The 14,447-nt window shown below is 31.6% G+C and overlaps 1 protein-coding gene across 2 annotated transcripts in view; it reads left to right on the forward strand.

Moving 5' to 3' along the window:
* The window catches only part of LOC136040737 (3-hydroxy-3-methylglutaryl-coenzyme A reductase-like), a 168,249-nt gene that overhangs the window by 104,884 nt on the left and 48,918 nt on the right, over positions 1-14,447 (forward strand). For both annotated transcript variants that reach the window (XM_065725044.1, XM_065725043.1), the window contains exons 8-11: positions 2,718-2,828; positions 5,470-5,648; positions 7,725-7,924; positions 12,237-12,428. In XM_065725044.1, the coding sequence (XP_065581116.1) occupies positions 2,718-2,828; positions 5,470-5,648; positions 7,725-7,924; positions 12,237-12,428 (682 nt within the window). The remainder of the gene's footprint in view (positions 1-2,717; positions 2,829-5,469; positions 5,649-7,724; positions 7,925-12,236; positions 12,429-14,447) is intronic.

The raw sequence follows: 14,447 nt of genomic DNA on the forward strand, positions 1-14,447 counted from the left end.
ATATATATATATATATATATATATATATATATATATATATATATATATATATATATATATATATATATATATATATATGATATCAGTTCGATATACAATGGTTTTAAGCAGATCCTGGTTCTATCAGCAACTAATCTAAATAGCTCATTAAATAATTTTGAAGGGTGGGGGGGCTGGATCTTATTAAAATAAGATATATACAAATATAATAATTTGCTTCACCAGGAGATTAAATCCAGATTCGGGGTATTCCCATAATGTGTAGCTAACAGTTTACTTGTTATTGCTACTCAACTTGTTTTGTCTTCAAGAATGATATTTGCATAGTTTAGTATTGCTATGTCATGTGAGCAAACTGTAGCCCTTTTGGTGGGCTTTAGCTTCTTGTCGCCCATTTATATATGATGTTAGTTCAATATAGACTTATTGTAAGCCGATTTAGGGTGTTCCCATAGGGATATAGCTGAATATCGACTTGTTTTTGCTAGACAACTCTTTCATATTGCTTCAAGAATCAAATTGTCTGTTATAGTGTTGGCGCATTATGTGAGCAATATTTAGCCATTTGGATGGGGGGGGGGGCGATTGCCTCTTTTTAGTAGATTCATATATGGTTTCAGTTGGTGTAGACTTATTGTTGCTATGAAACCTTTCCAACTTATAATCTTGAACGGTCATCAGAAGTAGAATCATTACACTCTGGTATCAGTGCATCTAATCTTAGGCTTTGAACTTTGCCCAGTCATACAGGAAAAACGTGAATTCTTATCAATGTCTATTAGTATTATTACTTTTGTAATAATCCATTATTTAACCGTAGAAAGTAGGAGATTTACTGATGTCTAGAAGTTTTTTTTAAATTATTTTTGGAGTCTATTAATAGGTGAAATGGTACTCAATAGGATTTTTTTTTTCTTTTTTGATTATGAAATAGAAACAGGTAAAATAATGCTACAAGTTAATACTTTAGTTCTCATCATCAAGTAAATAAATGCAATATCAAAGAAAAAAAAAACAGCAAAATAAGTTTTGCGACAAAAAGTGTCATAAGTCCATTGGAAAATACAAAAAAAGAAAGAGGCAAAACAAAACGGGTTTTTAAGACCAGCAAAAAAGAAACACGGAGAAAGAAAAAAAAATGACTATTATGCCTATGTAAAACAAAGCGTCTTCGGCGCGAGATTTAATGTTCTGGATGCGAAATAAGTAGCTCAAAATATACAAATTGTTGCTACCTGGACTATGGATCTATGGACTGGATTTATGGATTACGGACTCAATTAAAATGAACGCTAGAGTCAGTGCTTCAACTGTCCGAGCTGTACTACCTTTGGCTTGTGAGACAGGGATGATAAAGGCAGATGAGGACGTGTTTGACCCCTTTTGCTGTCGTTATATTCTGTGCATCAACGGATGGGATAAAATTTTAAATAGTAAAATATGGAGTCGTTGTGACCAATTGGAAGAACTGTCTCTCATTAACAAAAGACGTCACCTGCAACTGCTCGGTCACACTTTGTGGTATCCAGCAGGTTCGTTATGTGCAGATGCTCTGAACTGTGAACCAGCCCCCTCCTAGAAACAAAAGCCAGGAGAACAAAGAATTAGCTCTGGTAGAATTTCAAATAGGATGTGTAGCCACGAGGGGTCTCAAGACTATAGCCGGTGATGAGTCAAAGACTGGCTGAAGGTTGCCGATGAGCTGCAGTCGATAGATCGAAGTGGTCTTCGTAATTTTGATGCGTTTTTGTAAATAATTTCTGAGACCACACTGTCCAATTATGATAAAACATAAAATCGCGAAGAAAAGAAGAAAACGAGGACAATAAATAGCCAGTGAAAAAGTTGAAAAATTTTACAAATATTTTGGTCAAGACCTCCGCTTGACCGTCCTCAATGCAGAATAAAACTGAGAGAATATAAAAAACCAAACCTTAAAATAAAACAAAAAACTAAAATAGGATGACCCTTTCTTAGAAATGGTGAAAGGATAACTCTTTCACCCTTTCACCCTTTGAGTTACTCCGCACCCTTGATTTATCACCGTTTCATCCTTTGGTTTATTCTGCACTGAGGACGGTCAAGTGGAGGTCTTGACCTAAATATTTGCATAATTTTTCAACTTTTTCACTGGCTGTTTATTGTCCTCGTTTTCTTCCTTTCTTTGCGATTTCATGTTTTAACAGTCCATTGTCTTGTTAGTGATGAAGGTAAAAGGTGAAAGTAAGCACCTGGATTATTTTGGGAGTAACAACTGTATATATATATATATATATATATATATATATATATATATATATATATATATATATATATATATATATATATATATATATTTTGAATTCAATCCTTTTCAGTTTTCTGTTTTGTTTAGCTTTTCATCTTATTTTAGTGTCCACATATTTTTTTATTATTCATCCGTGCTGGATACGTCTTTTTTCATGCAGGTGAAACATTCACAATTATTTCTTTCTTGCATTTCTATTGTTTCTAAAAAGTTTTTTTTTCCTTTTTTTGTTCCTCTCCTTTCTTGTCGCAGCACTTAGAAATGCTTTCTGTTTCACACCTTTCTTTCTGTTGTTTTCGTTGGCCTTTGATCCGTTTTTTGTTGTTTTTTTCTGTAGTAAAGATAAAAAGTATGAATAAGAACATCTATGAAACCATTATTATTTTTATTGTTATATTTATTTTCCTTTCAATTATTATTTTCTTTCTAGTCGTTGGCCAGCTAGTGATAAACATCAACTTCCGCTCAAAGAGGAAAATAGTACCTCTAATCCATTTGCGCCCTCTGAAGCAGCATTTGAAGTAGAAAGTGGACCTTTGAAGTAAGTGCAATTTGAGTTATTAAATTAATCAATATTCTATGAACGAGAAGGACACTGAGTACCTGTCTGTTATAGCGCCTATGTATATAGAGACTAAGTAGAACCGGTTTCTTCGTTAGGTTCTTTCAGCTTAGCGTGAGACAAACAAAGACAAGTGACAGAATAGATGTGAAATATATAATCTGGGCTATATATCTGCACAATAGGGGGGTGGGTGAAAAGTATTTTGACAGTGTGAAGCTAGAAAACAATTTTACTTCATAATATGCAGAATAATTGTACGTAACATATTTTGAATGCATACCCGCTATACTTTACCTCCCCCACTAATGTTCAAAAATATAGCCCGAATTTGTTAATAAAGTATTATATTTTCATCATATTTTGTGATATTTCATTAGGAAGGAGCGTCACAGAACTAGGTTTTACTTTCTACTTAGCTTCTATATACATAAGCGCTCTAACAGACAAGTACCGGACTCTGGTTCATTAGTTAATTTACATATCTTGGAGTAGATGCGATGTTATGTGATGTATAAATGTATATATATATATATATATATATATATATATATATATATATATATATATATATATATATATATATATATATATATATATATATATATATATATATGTATATATATATATATATATATATATATATATATATATATATATATATATATATATATATATATATATATATATATATATATATATATATATATATATATAAAGAACGGGGTTATGACGAGTGGGAAGCCTCCCTCAAATACAGAACAAGTTCTGGTCGGTTTAGGTTTTAATATCGCTCTATACTATCCATTCTAAAAAAATTTGTTTTATAGTTAATCTTACGGAGAAAATACCTCCTTTTTGAAGCTTCTATACCTCCTTACGGAATTAAAATACCTCCTTACGGAAAATACCTCCTTTTTGAAGCTTCTATACCTCCTTACTGAATTAAAATACCTCCTTACGGAATTAAAATACCTCCTAACGGAAAATACCTCCTTTTTGAAGCTTCTATACCTCCTTACGGAATTAAAATACCTCCTTACGGAAAATACCTCCTTTTTGAAGCTTCTATACCTTCTTGTGGAATTAAAACACCTCCTTACGGAAAATACCTCCTTTTGAAGCTTCTATACCTCCTTACGGAATTAAAACACCTCCTTACGGAAAATACCTCCTTTTTGAAGCTTCTATACCTCCTTACGGAAAATACCTCCTTTTTGAAGCTTCTATACCTCCTTACGGAATTAAAATACCTCCTTACGGAAAATACCTCCTTTTGAAGCTTCTATACCTCCTTACGGAATTAAAATACCTCCTTACGGAAAATACCTCCTTTTTGAAGCTTCTATACCTCCTTACGGAGAAAATACCTCCTTTTTGAAGCTTCTATACCTCCTTACGGAATTAAAATACCTCCTTAAGGAAAATACCTCCTTTTTGAAGTTTCTATACCTCCTTACGGAATTAAAATACCTCCTTACGGAAAATACCTCCTTTTTGAAGCTTCTATACCTCCTTACAGAATTAAAATACCTCCTTACGGAGAAAATACCTCCTTTTTGAAGCTTCTATACCTCCTTACGGAATTAAAATACCTTCTTACGGAAAATACCTCCTTTTTGAAGCTTCTATACCTCCTTACGGAATTAAAATACCTCCTTACGGAGAAAATACCTCCTTTTTGAAGATTCTATACCTCCTTACGGAATTAAAATACCTCCTTACGGAAAATACCTCCTTACGGAAAATACCTCCTTTTTGAAGCTTCTATACCTCCTTACGGAATTAAAATACCTCCTTACGGAGAAAATACCTCCTTTTTGAAGCTTCTATACCTCCTTACGGAATTAAAATACCTCCTTACGGAAAATACCTCCTTTTTGAAGCTTCTATACCTCCTTACGGAATTAAAATACCTCCTTACGGAAAATACATCCTTTTTGAAGCTTCTATGTTTTCTAATTAAGAAAATTAATGCTTTAAATTGGAATTCTTAATGATCAATCATTAATCTATTTTTTAAGTTGAACAGTTTTCCACTAAAAAAATTACGTTTGGGATCAGAATTGGCACTGTAATTGTGTGCAGTTTTGATCTTATGCACAAGTTTGACTGTAATGCAACCCTTAGAACTAATACCCCTTAGGCCGTTCGAACTTAGTTATTAGAGCTTAGAACAAGATACTTTGAACTTGTTGTTAATGAAGAAAAGTTCTATGTAACAAGTATGTTTCAAGTCGCTTGTTAGTTTAAATAAAAATAAGCAATAAAAATTTATTTATCACAGGAATTGTTGGCCCCCAATGGCACTTCCAGGCTGAAGGGCCTTGAAACAGAGATGAGAACCGTATTTTATCACAAGAATTTATTGCAAAAAAAAAATTCCTTTCATAACACATTTCCTTACAACTAAAATTTTATTTTACAATAGAATTCTGGAGAGGGGGGGGGGTCATAATATAATATTACATTGAATTCGATTAAACAAGACTATTGGGTTAATTTTAGTGCTTGAAATAATGGTCAAAAATTGTTTGAGAATTCGGGTTGATGGTAAAAATTTTTACCATTTCCTGTTAAATATGTTCTCCCATGCTAACAATTTCTTTTTCTTTTGTAGGTGGGTTGCTGTATATGCTGAGCAGCTTGTGCTTTTAACACTGATTTTAGCGCTTATCGTTAAATTTAAATTTTTTGAAGACAGATCTGAAGTAGAAAGAGAGATGTCCTTCCGAGCACAAGTACTTCTATCGCCATCTGATGATTCCAATGTGATTGGTTCGCCCAGACTTTTCAGTGGTATATTTTTTTTTTAATTTGGAATGAATTATAGTTTATTTAAGTTACGATGGAGACCACACCGTATTCCATAATACAAACAACAAAAGGCAAAACAGTGAGGAATTATTCTAGACAGTGTAAAATTTTTGCTAAATTCGGCTCTATATCTAAGAGCTGTCATCAGTAAAACACAGATAAATATAAAATTACATACTAAAGAATATGTAAAACTAAAATTAAATGTTAAAGCAGCCCTAGAATCATCACTTCAAGGAAGTCCAACCACGGTTGAAGAAAAAATACGAAACAAGGCAATTCATTCAAGTAAAAACAAATCAATTCAATACCAAATCAATACAAATCAATGCCAAAAAAAGAGAAAGAATCGCATTAAATATATTCGTGGTATTTATCAATTAATAATATGATTAATCAGTTAATAAATGTTAATAATTATCAATAATAAAATATTAGATATCAAAATATTAAATATCAATAACAAAATTTCCATTAATGAATATTAATAATTTATCAATTAATAATAATAGTATTAATATTAAATATAATATTAATATATCGATTAACAATAATTATATCAATTAATAATATTATTGTGTTTTTTTAGATGTTCAATCGCTGCTTTCCTTTGATCTAATTTACCTTTCACTACTTTTGAGTTAAGCAGGTCTGACTGACAAGGCTAAGAGTTATACTGGTTAATTAAATTTCCATTTAATAAAAACAATTCATTAATGTTTTTTTCTTTTTTTATTGTTTCGTTGACTGTTTTGCGTATTTTATCAAATATGTTTATTTATACCTCAATCTTAGGAAATAGTTTTTAAGAAAACATGTAAAACAACAGACTACGCTTTGTCGTAATTTTTAATAATGTTTTGAAACAGTGCGTGTTAGATTCCTTCCTATTCGGGTCGTCGCGCTTTTAATTTCTCTTTTTGTCTTATGGAGGGGAGTTGTTAGCTAATCCTAAGGGAAGTTTTGAAATCAAGATCATTTTGTGAGAATTTTCTCTCTTTTATTTACAATGGAAAAAGATTGAAAATGCCACACAAAAGGCAACAAATGATTTATTGCGTTCACAAATAATTTGGCGTTACTGATAGACCATTTAAAATCTGGTCCCAAACGCCTAACGACAAAACGTATTCTCTAATTTTGGAAAGCACCGAGGGGGGGGGGGGTCCTTAGGGAATCTGTCACCCCATTCGTCACCATACAAGTATGATCGAAGTATCTTTATAGGTATCATATACCAATGTACTCGAGGCTTTTTGGATCCTCCGCACTGGAATAAACAATGTCAGCACGGATATGTTTTCATTGGAATAAAACCATTTTCTTTTCTTTTCGTCTTCCTTTGTCTTTATCTTTTTATTATCCAGAATTTATTTTGTTTCTTTGTCCTTCTTTCTTCTTAGTTGTATTTTGAAGCTCCCATGGAACTGTACTGAATACAAAAAAAGTTAAATAAGAGGGGGGCACCAATTCAAGAAAACCAGGGAGTAGGAAAGGATTTTTCGATTTTGTCAGTGAAAATGCCCCCCCCCCCGAAAAAAATCATTGTTTGGGCAAAGAAAAGAAAGTAATGTATAGGCAACCCTAATAGAATTTACCACCTCTATTTGTCACTATGTTAGCATGATTCTTTCTAGATATCAGATACCATCATACTCAGGGCATTTCGAATTCCATTGGAATAAATAATATTAGCTTGGGGGTGTTTTTATTGGAATAAAACCATTTTTTTATCTTTTCTTTTTTTCCACTTCAAGTAATCTTATCTTTTTAAAATTAAGAATTTTATTTTGTTTCCTTGTCCTTCTTTCTTCTTATTTGTATTTTTTTAAGCTCAGCTGTAACTGCACTGAATATAAAAATAATTAAATAAGAGCGGGGTCGCCAATTCAAGAAAATTTCGGGGCCCGGAAAGTTTTTTCAGTGAAAATACCCCTCCCCACCTCACCCCAAAAAATTTTAAATCAGCATTCGAGCAAAGAGAAGAAAGGAATACAGAGGCAACCCTAAGAGAATCCATAACTCCATTTTTAACTGTGTTAACATGAATCTTTTCAGATATCATATACCCTCGTACTCGGGGCTTTTCCATTTCCATTGGAGATGGAAATTCGTCTGATTCTGAAAGCTCAATTGCCGAAACTGAGGAGAAGGAGACCCAAACTGAGAAAATGGAAGTTGTTGACGAAGATTCGGCCCTGAAGCAACCGGATGAGCCAAGGAATATTCTTGACTGTGTTGATCTTCTACGCACAAAGGTTGGTTCTTCATTGTTTTATAATGCATCAATCTTTAATTATTGAATTTCACTTCAGTTTAAATTTGTTTAAATTTAACTTTAATTTGTTCTTCCAACTGTCACGGCGTAGGGACTAAAAAGTGTTGCTTTACGTCTTTGAATCTTTTCTGACGCTTTCGCCTTTTTCCTTATTTCTCTCTATAAAAAACGCAGTTTTTCTTATGAAAATAAAGAGCAGAATTGAAACATAATTTTTAAATTAAGATTCGGTCCAGAAGTAATTAGGTGAACCGAGGAATATTATTGATTTTATTGAAAGGTGATTATTCATCGTTTCGTTTCGGTCCAGATCGGTCCAAGATTCGGTCCAGAAGTAATTAGGTAAGCCGAGGAATAGTCTCTATTTTATTGAAAGTTGATTCTTCATCGTTTTTTTTTTTGGTCCAGAAATAATTCGGTGAGTCGAGGAATACTCTTGATTTTATTGAAAGGTGATTCTTCATCGTTTCTTTTTAGTCCAGATTCGGTCCAGAAGTAATTAGGTGAGCCGAGGAATATTCTTGATTTTATTGAAAGGTGATTCTTCATCGTTTCGTTCGGTCCAGATTTGGTCCAAGATTCGGTCCAGAAGTAATTAGGTGGGCCGGAGAATATTCTTAATATTTTTGAAAGGTGGTTCTTAATTGTTTCGTTTCGGTCCAGATTCAGTTCAAGACTCAGTCCAGAAGTAATTAGGTGAGTCGAGGAATATTCTTGATTTTATTAAAAGGTGATTCTTCATCGTTTCGTTTCGGTCAGTCCAAGATTCAGTTCAGAAGTAATTTGGTGAGTCGAGGAATATTTTTGATTTTATTGAAAGGTGATTCTTCATCGTTTTGTTTTGGTCCAAAATAATTAGGTAAGTCGAGGAATACTCTTGATTTTATTGAAAGGTGATTCTTCATCGTCTCGTAATGTATCACACTTCGAATTGCCAAGGACAGTGAAAATGAGAACTGATTTATTTTTTTATTAGCCAAGTAAAAACTAACAAAACCATGCATAAATTTTAAAAAGATTACAATCATGAATCCAATCTCTAATGAAAAAGATATTCATTGTTTTTTATGCAGTTTTGCCCAGTTCAACGTGGCCAAGGCTTGATCTAAGGGGGATGGAGGGGGCTAGAGAGGGCAAATGCCCCGGGAGGCAAAACAAACGTAAATTTTAATGCTTTTCGGCAAAAATTTTAATATTTACAGTATTGATGGTGCGACAGAGGGGAGAAAAGTCTTAATTTGCCCCTCCCCCTGAGTAAAAATTTAACTCCGGCTCTGAACGTGGCAGTGCTGACGGAAATGTGGAACTGCCCTAAAAACTTAACATTTTGAAATAATCAAAAGAAATATCTTAGAAAATTGTGTTTTTCAGGTATTAACAGACTCAAGTGGATCTAAGAGACGAAAAATATTTTCATTTTGATGTCCTTGCTACTGTTTGAATTAATCCTTAAATTATAATATTGTATAATCCTTCAAGTCTATTTTTAATCCTCGATAAAGAGAAGACAGGGAATCTCCTATACTAAGACAAAGTATATATACTATAACTATACTATACTATACTAAATACTATACTATACTATACTAAAAAAACACTAAAACAAACAGCTCATTTGATTTTTCCAAAATTTATAGGCTTAAAAAAGTAGACGAAAATAATAAATATATTCTAGAAATTATTGCGTTTTGAAGACACTTATTTTTCTTTTCCAAGCTCGTGCTATAATCATTGCTCGGTTAACTGAATATTGTTCAGTTGATGATTAACTTGACTGTTCGATTGGTCATCAATTGACTGTTAAATAAATATTAGTCAGTCGATTATTGCTACCTTCATTGTTTTTTTTTTCTAAGTTTTCAGTATTTTATTTTAAGGGGGTACAGAAAATAAATGCTCTTAATTGGCGCAAGTTAACCACGGAATTAATTAACTCGTGTGTAAGAAAGTCAAACAGAGAAAACAGAAGTTTTTCAGGGAGACATAGGCAACAAACAACGGAGTTAGTCGGGGAATATTCCCAAGTGTAAGGATAAGATCAGATCTATCTTTAAGAACTCTTTTACAACTCCAGATAGTCCGCAGCTTAGATACCAATATACAGTTATGAAAACTCTTATCTTGCCCATGAGAAGCTTTTGGTGCAGAACTCTGAACTTGGTGCCTCCTCCAAGCCCGTGCCCCGACATGTAGATCGTACTACAACACTAGGCGGGAATGCAATTTTGTTTTGTTGTATACACAGCTTAGATACCAATATTGGTATCTAAGCTGTGCTGCCAGTTTCCTGTCTCCAGCCGCTAGCATCGCTACCGTGCACTCAGTCCCAAAAATAAATCGAGTTTCCATAACTGTATTGGTATCTAAGCTGTGAGATAGTCTGAATTTGCATCAAGTCGGAAAAATGGAAGTTATTAAATATGTCGCACTTTTTCAGCAACCACGAGAGGGATTTCCTCACTCAAAACACACAAACACACACAAAAAAATAAAAACAATTATAATAAGGCTAATTATTTATGTATAATAGGTCATTCTTTTGTAATGTACCTCAATTTAATACTTTTTGATTTGAATCAAGGAAGACAAAATAAAAGAAACAAACGAATGTAATAGGGCTAATTATTTATGTATAATAGATAAATATATTAGTATAATAGATAATGTATAATAGATCGGCTCGTCATTCGTTTGTAATGTACCTTAATTTAATACTTTAAATTCGAGTCTAGTAAAAAAAAAACAAGCAATTATAATAGGGCTAATTATTTATGTATAATAAGGCAACTATAAGAGCGTCTTTGGGCAAAAATTCATTCGTTTTTCTTTTGTAATGTACCTCAATTTATTCCTTTTAAATTCGAGTTAAGGAAAAAAAAGGAAAAAACAAACAAATAGAATAAAGCTAATTGTTTATGTATGATAGGGCGAATATAAGAGTGTATTAATCTTCTTCGGGCAAAATTGGCTAGTCATTCTGTTGTAATATATCTCAATTCAATTCTTTTTAATTCGAGTCAAGGAAAAAAAAAGAAAAGACAAGTAAATATGGTAGGGCTATCTGTGTTTTATAATAGGGTAATGTAAAAGGGTGTTGATCCTCTTCAGGCCAAAATAGGGCGCGTCATTGTATTGCAATTTGCCTGACTTTAATGTTGTTTCGATTCGAGTCAATAAACTTTAAAAACAAGCAAATTTAGTAGGACTAAGTGTGTGGTATGAAAGGGCAAATATAAAAGTTCGTTCATCTTCTTCGGACAAAGGTTACTTGTCATTGTATTGTAATACACCGGGTTTTAAAACCGTTTTAGTTGGAAATAATAAGTACACAAAAAAGTAAATATAATAGGGCTAAGCGTGTCCTGTAATAGGACAAATATAAAAGTGTGTTGGTCTTCTTCGGGCAAAGGTTGGCTCGTCATTGTTTTCTAGTTTACATGACTTCACTGTTTTAATCCTAGATAAAGAGAAGATAGGAAATGTCTAATGTTGTAATGCTAAAATAAACATTCCTAATTTCGTCTTTTCAAGGCTCATAAGGTTAACAAATAATATATAAATAATATAATAAATATTATAAGGTTTATAAATAATATAATCTAGAAATTACTACGTTTTGAAGAAGGTTATTTTTTGTGCCAAGTTTATATGAAAATTTTTGCCACATGAACTAAAGATAATTCATTTTTAATTATTTTTATTGTTATTTATTTTCACCGACACTCTACAAAATTACCATACGGGGAGTAACACATAAAAAAAGAGAAAAAACAAACATTAAAAAAGGAAGAAAAAAAAATGTACAGTGGACAGAATCTAATAAGGCGGTGATACGGAGAAAGACGAACGCAATTTGTGTTTGAGAGCCTTCTGTAAAGTAATTCTAGTTTTACAGTAATATAAGGAACGATTCATTTTCTAATAAGATCCCGATTTTTTGTCGAAGGCAGAAGACACAAGGCAGATTCTTTCTAATCCCTTTTTCTTGTATTTTTATATTAACATTGTAGCGTATTTTTAATATAATGTATTCTTAATTTTTTGTGCCAAGTTTATATTATAATTTTTGCCACATGAACTGAAGGTCATTCATTTTTAATTACTATTATTGTCTTTGTATTATCTTTAAATTTCTAAATCTTACATTAATTAATATAATTTTGCCTCAATTGCCCCTGGACACATATGAAGACATAAGGTTAAAGATAAGCTAATATAGTTTATTTATTGTTTTTTTCGGCAAGTCTGACTGTAAGGGGGTGAGATTATTTTTAAGGGTGTTTTTTTTTCAGGGGTCAAAATACTTATCGGACTCTGAGATATTATCTTTAGTCAAAAGCAAACATATTCCTGGATATCAACTTGAAAAAGCCCTAGATGACATGGAGAGAGGAGTTAAGATCAGACGCGCAATATTGAGTGAGACTTTACCTTTGAAAACTGCCCTAGATTCTCTACCCTTTACTCAATATGATTATTCCAAGGTAAGTTGATGTTTTTATATCTGTAATAAGCATGGCAATGGAGAACAAGTTGTTTTGAAAAAAAAAGCAAAGGTGTGGGACTCTATATTTGATATTAATTCTTTTATTGATTGAATAACATTAAATATTCAGAATTTAGTTAATTATATTTTACAAAGGTACGGGACTCTATATTTGATATTAATTCCTTTATTGATTTAATAATATCAAATATTCCGAATTTAATTGATTATATTTTGATTAAGATTTCATACTAAATGTAATTACTTTTAATCAAATTACTTTAATCTTTTAATTTAAATTTAATCAATGTTAACTTAATTTATTTTTAATTAACTTAATTACCAAAATGAGATTGAGTTAGGATGGATTTAATATTAAGATTTTATTAAATCTAATCAACATTATATGTTCTAAATTAATATTAATTTTAAATAAATGAATAAGTAAACATGTAATTGGATATCAACTTGAAAAGGTACTAGATGAGATGGACAGAGGAGTTAAGATGAGTGAGACATTACCTTTGAAAACTATTCTCTACCTTTTACTCAATATGATTATTCCAAGATAAATTAATGTTTTTAAATCCGTACTAAGCATGGCAGTGGAGAACAAGTTGCTTTAAAAAAAACAAAGATGTGGGACTCTATATTAAATATTAATTCTTTTATTGATTTAATAATATTAAACATTCAGATATTTACTTAATTATATTTTGATTAAGATTTCATATTCAATGCAGTTAGTTTTAATCAAATTGTTTTAATTTTTTAATTTAAATTTAATCCATGTTAAATTATTTTTTACTTACATTAATTAAAATAATTACCAAATTTAGATTGAAATAAGACGGATTTAATATTAAGATTTCAATAATATTAAATCTAATTAACATTAAATATCCTAATTAATATTAATGTTAAATAAATTAATAAGTAAACATGTAATTGGATATGAACTTGAAAAGGTACTAGACGAGATGGACAAATGAATTAAGATGAGTGAGACATTACCTTTGAAAACTATTCTCTACGTTTTACTCCATATGATTATCCCAAGATAAATTAATGTTTTTAAATCCGTGATAAGTATGGATGCGGAGAATGAGCTGCACTGGAGAAAAACAAAAAATTGTTATTTAACCTATTTAATTAATTTTAAATTTTCGTCTCTTATTTTGCTTTTTAATCCGTTACTATTATTTCTTCAAAGCTTATGTACGGTTGACGTCTCTAGTCCTAGTTAGAATTTGGGGGGGGGGGTGATAATTATGTATCACAGTTTGCACTGGCGTTATTTCATGTTGAAGTTTTTGCTGATTTTATTGTTTTTTTTTTCCCTTTGTTTCTTCCTGCATTCTTGGCCATAGAGCCTTGCGGGAGAGAGTGGGGGGTATTTGGTGTTGATATCAATAATCAATAAGTGAAGTTCAACCAGGACTCAAAGCCCTGGTTGAATTTCGCTGAGGTAAGGATGCTGGGACTGTTTTGAAAAACTGTTCATTTTAGTTTTATTGATTTTATTTGTAAGTTGTTTTTTCTTATTTGTATTGCTGAGGACGGCCCTTGGACATAGGGCCCGAAATATTCATTCTAATTTGTTTGCCACTGTCTTAAAAAAATTCCCTATTGTTCTTCTTGTTTTTGGTGTTTGTAAATTATGATTAGTTTATTCCTTGTGAACTTATCTGTTAAAGCAGTCATTTATCTTATAAAGCCTGAAAAAGAATACAAACAGAGTTAATAACGTCAAATTTAACTGTTGGCTGGGAATTATAAATAGAAATATGACTATAGAAGAAAGCAAACCAATCAGGAATCGTAGTGACAGTATTATAAAAGAATAAAGGGAAAATTAAAAAAAAGCCGTTTCGAGGAAAATTAATAAATCATTGAATGAAAAAAAGAAGAAATTCGGGAGTTTTGGTGTCGAATGAACTGGAATAAATCCATAAGCAATATAGATTAAAACGTAATGAAGATGAAAAGAAGAAAGCGAAAGTAAATTATGAATGTA

Source organism: Artemia franciscana, chromosome 21 (assembly GCF_032884065.1).
Source record: "Artemia franciscana chromosome 21, ASM3288406v1, whole genome shotgun sequence".
NCBI lineage: Eukaryota > Metazoa > Arthropoda > Branchiopoda > Anostraca > Artemiidae > Artemia > Artemia franciscana.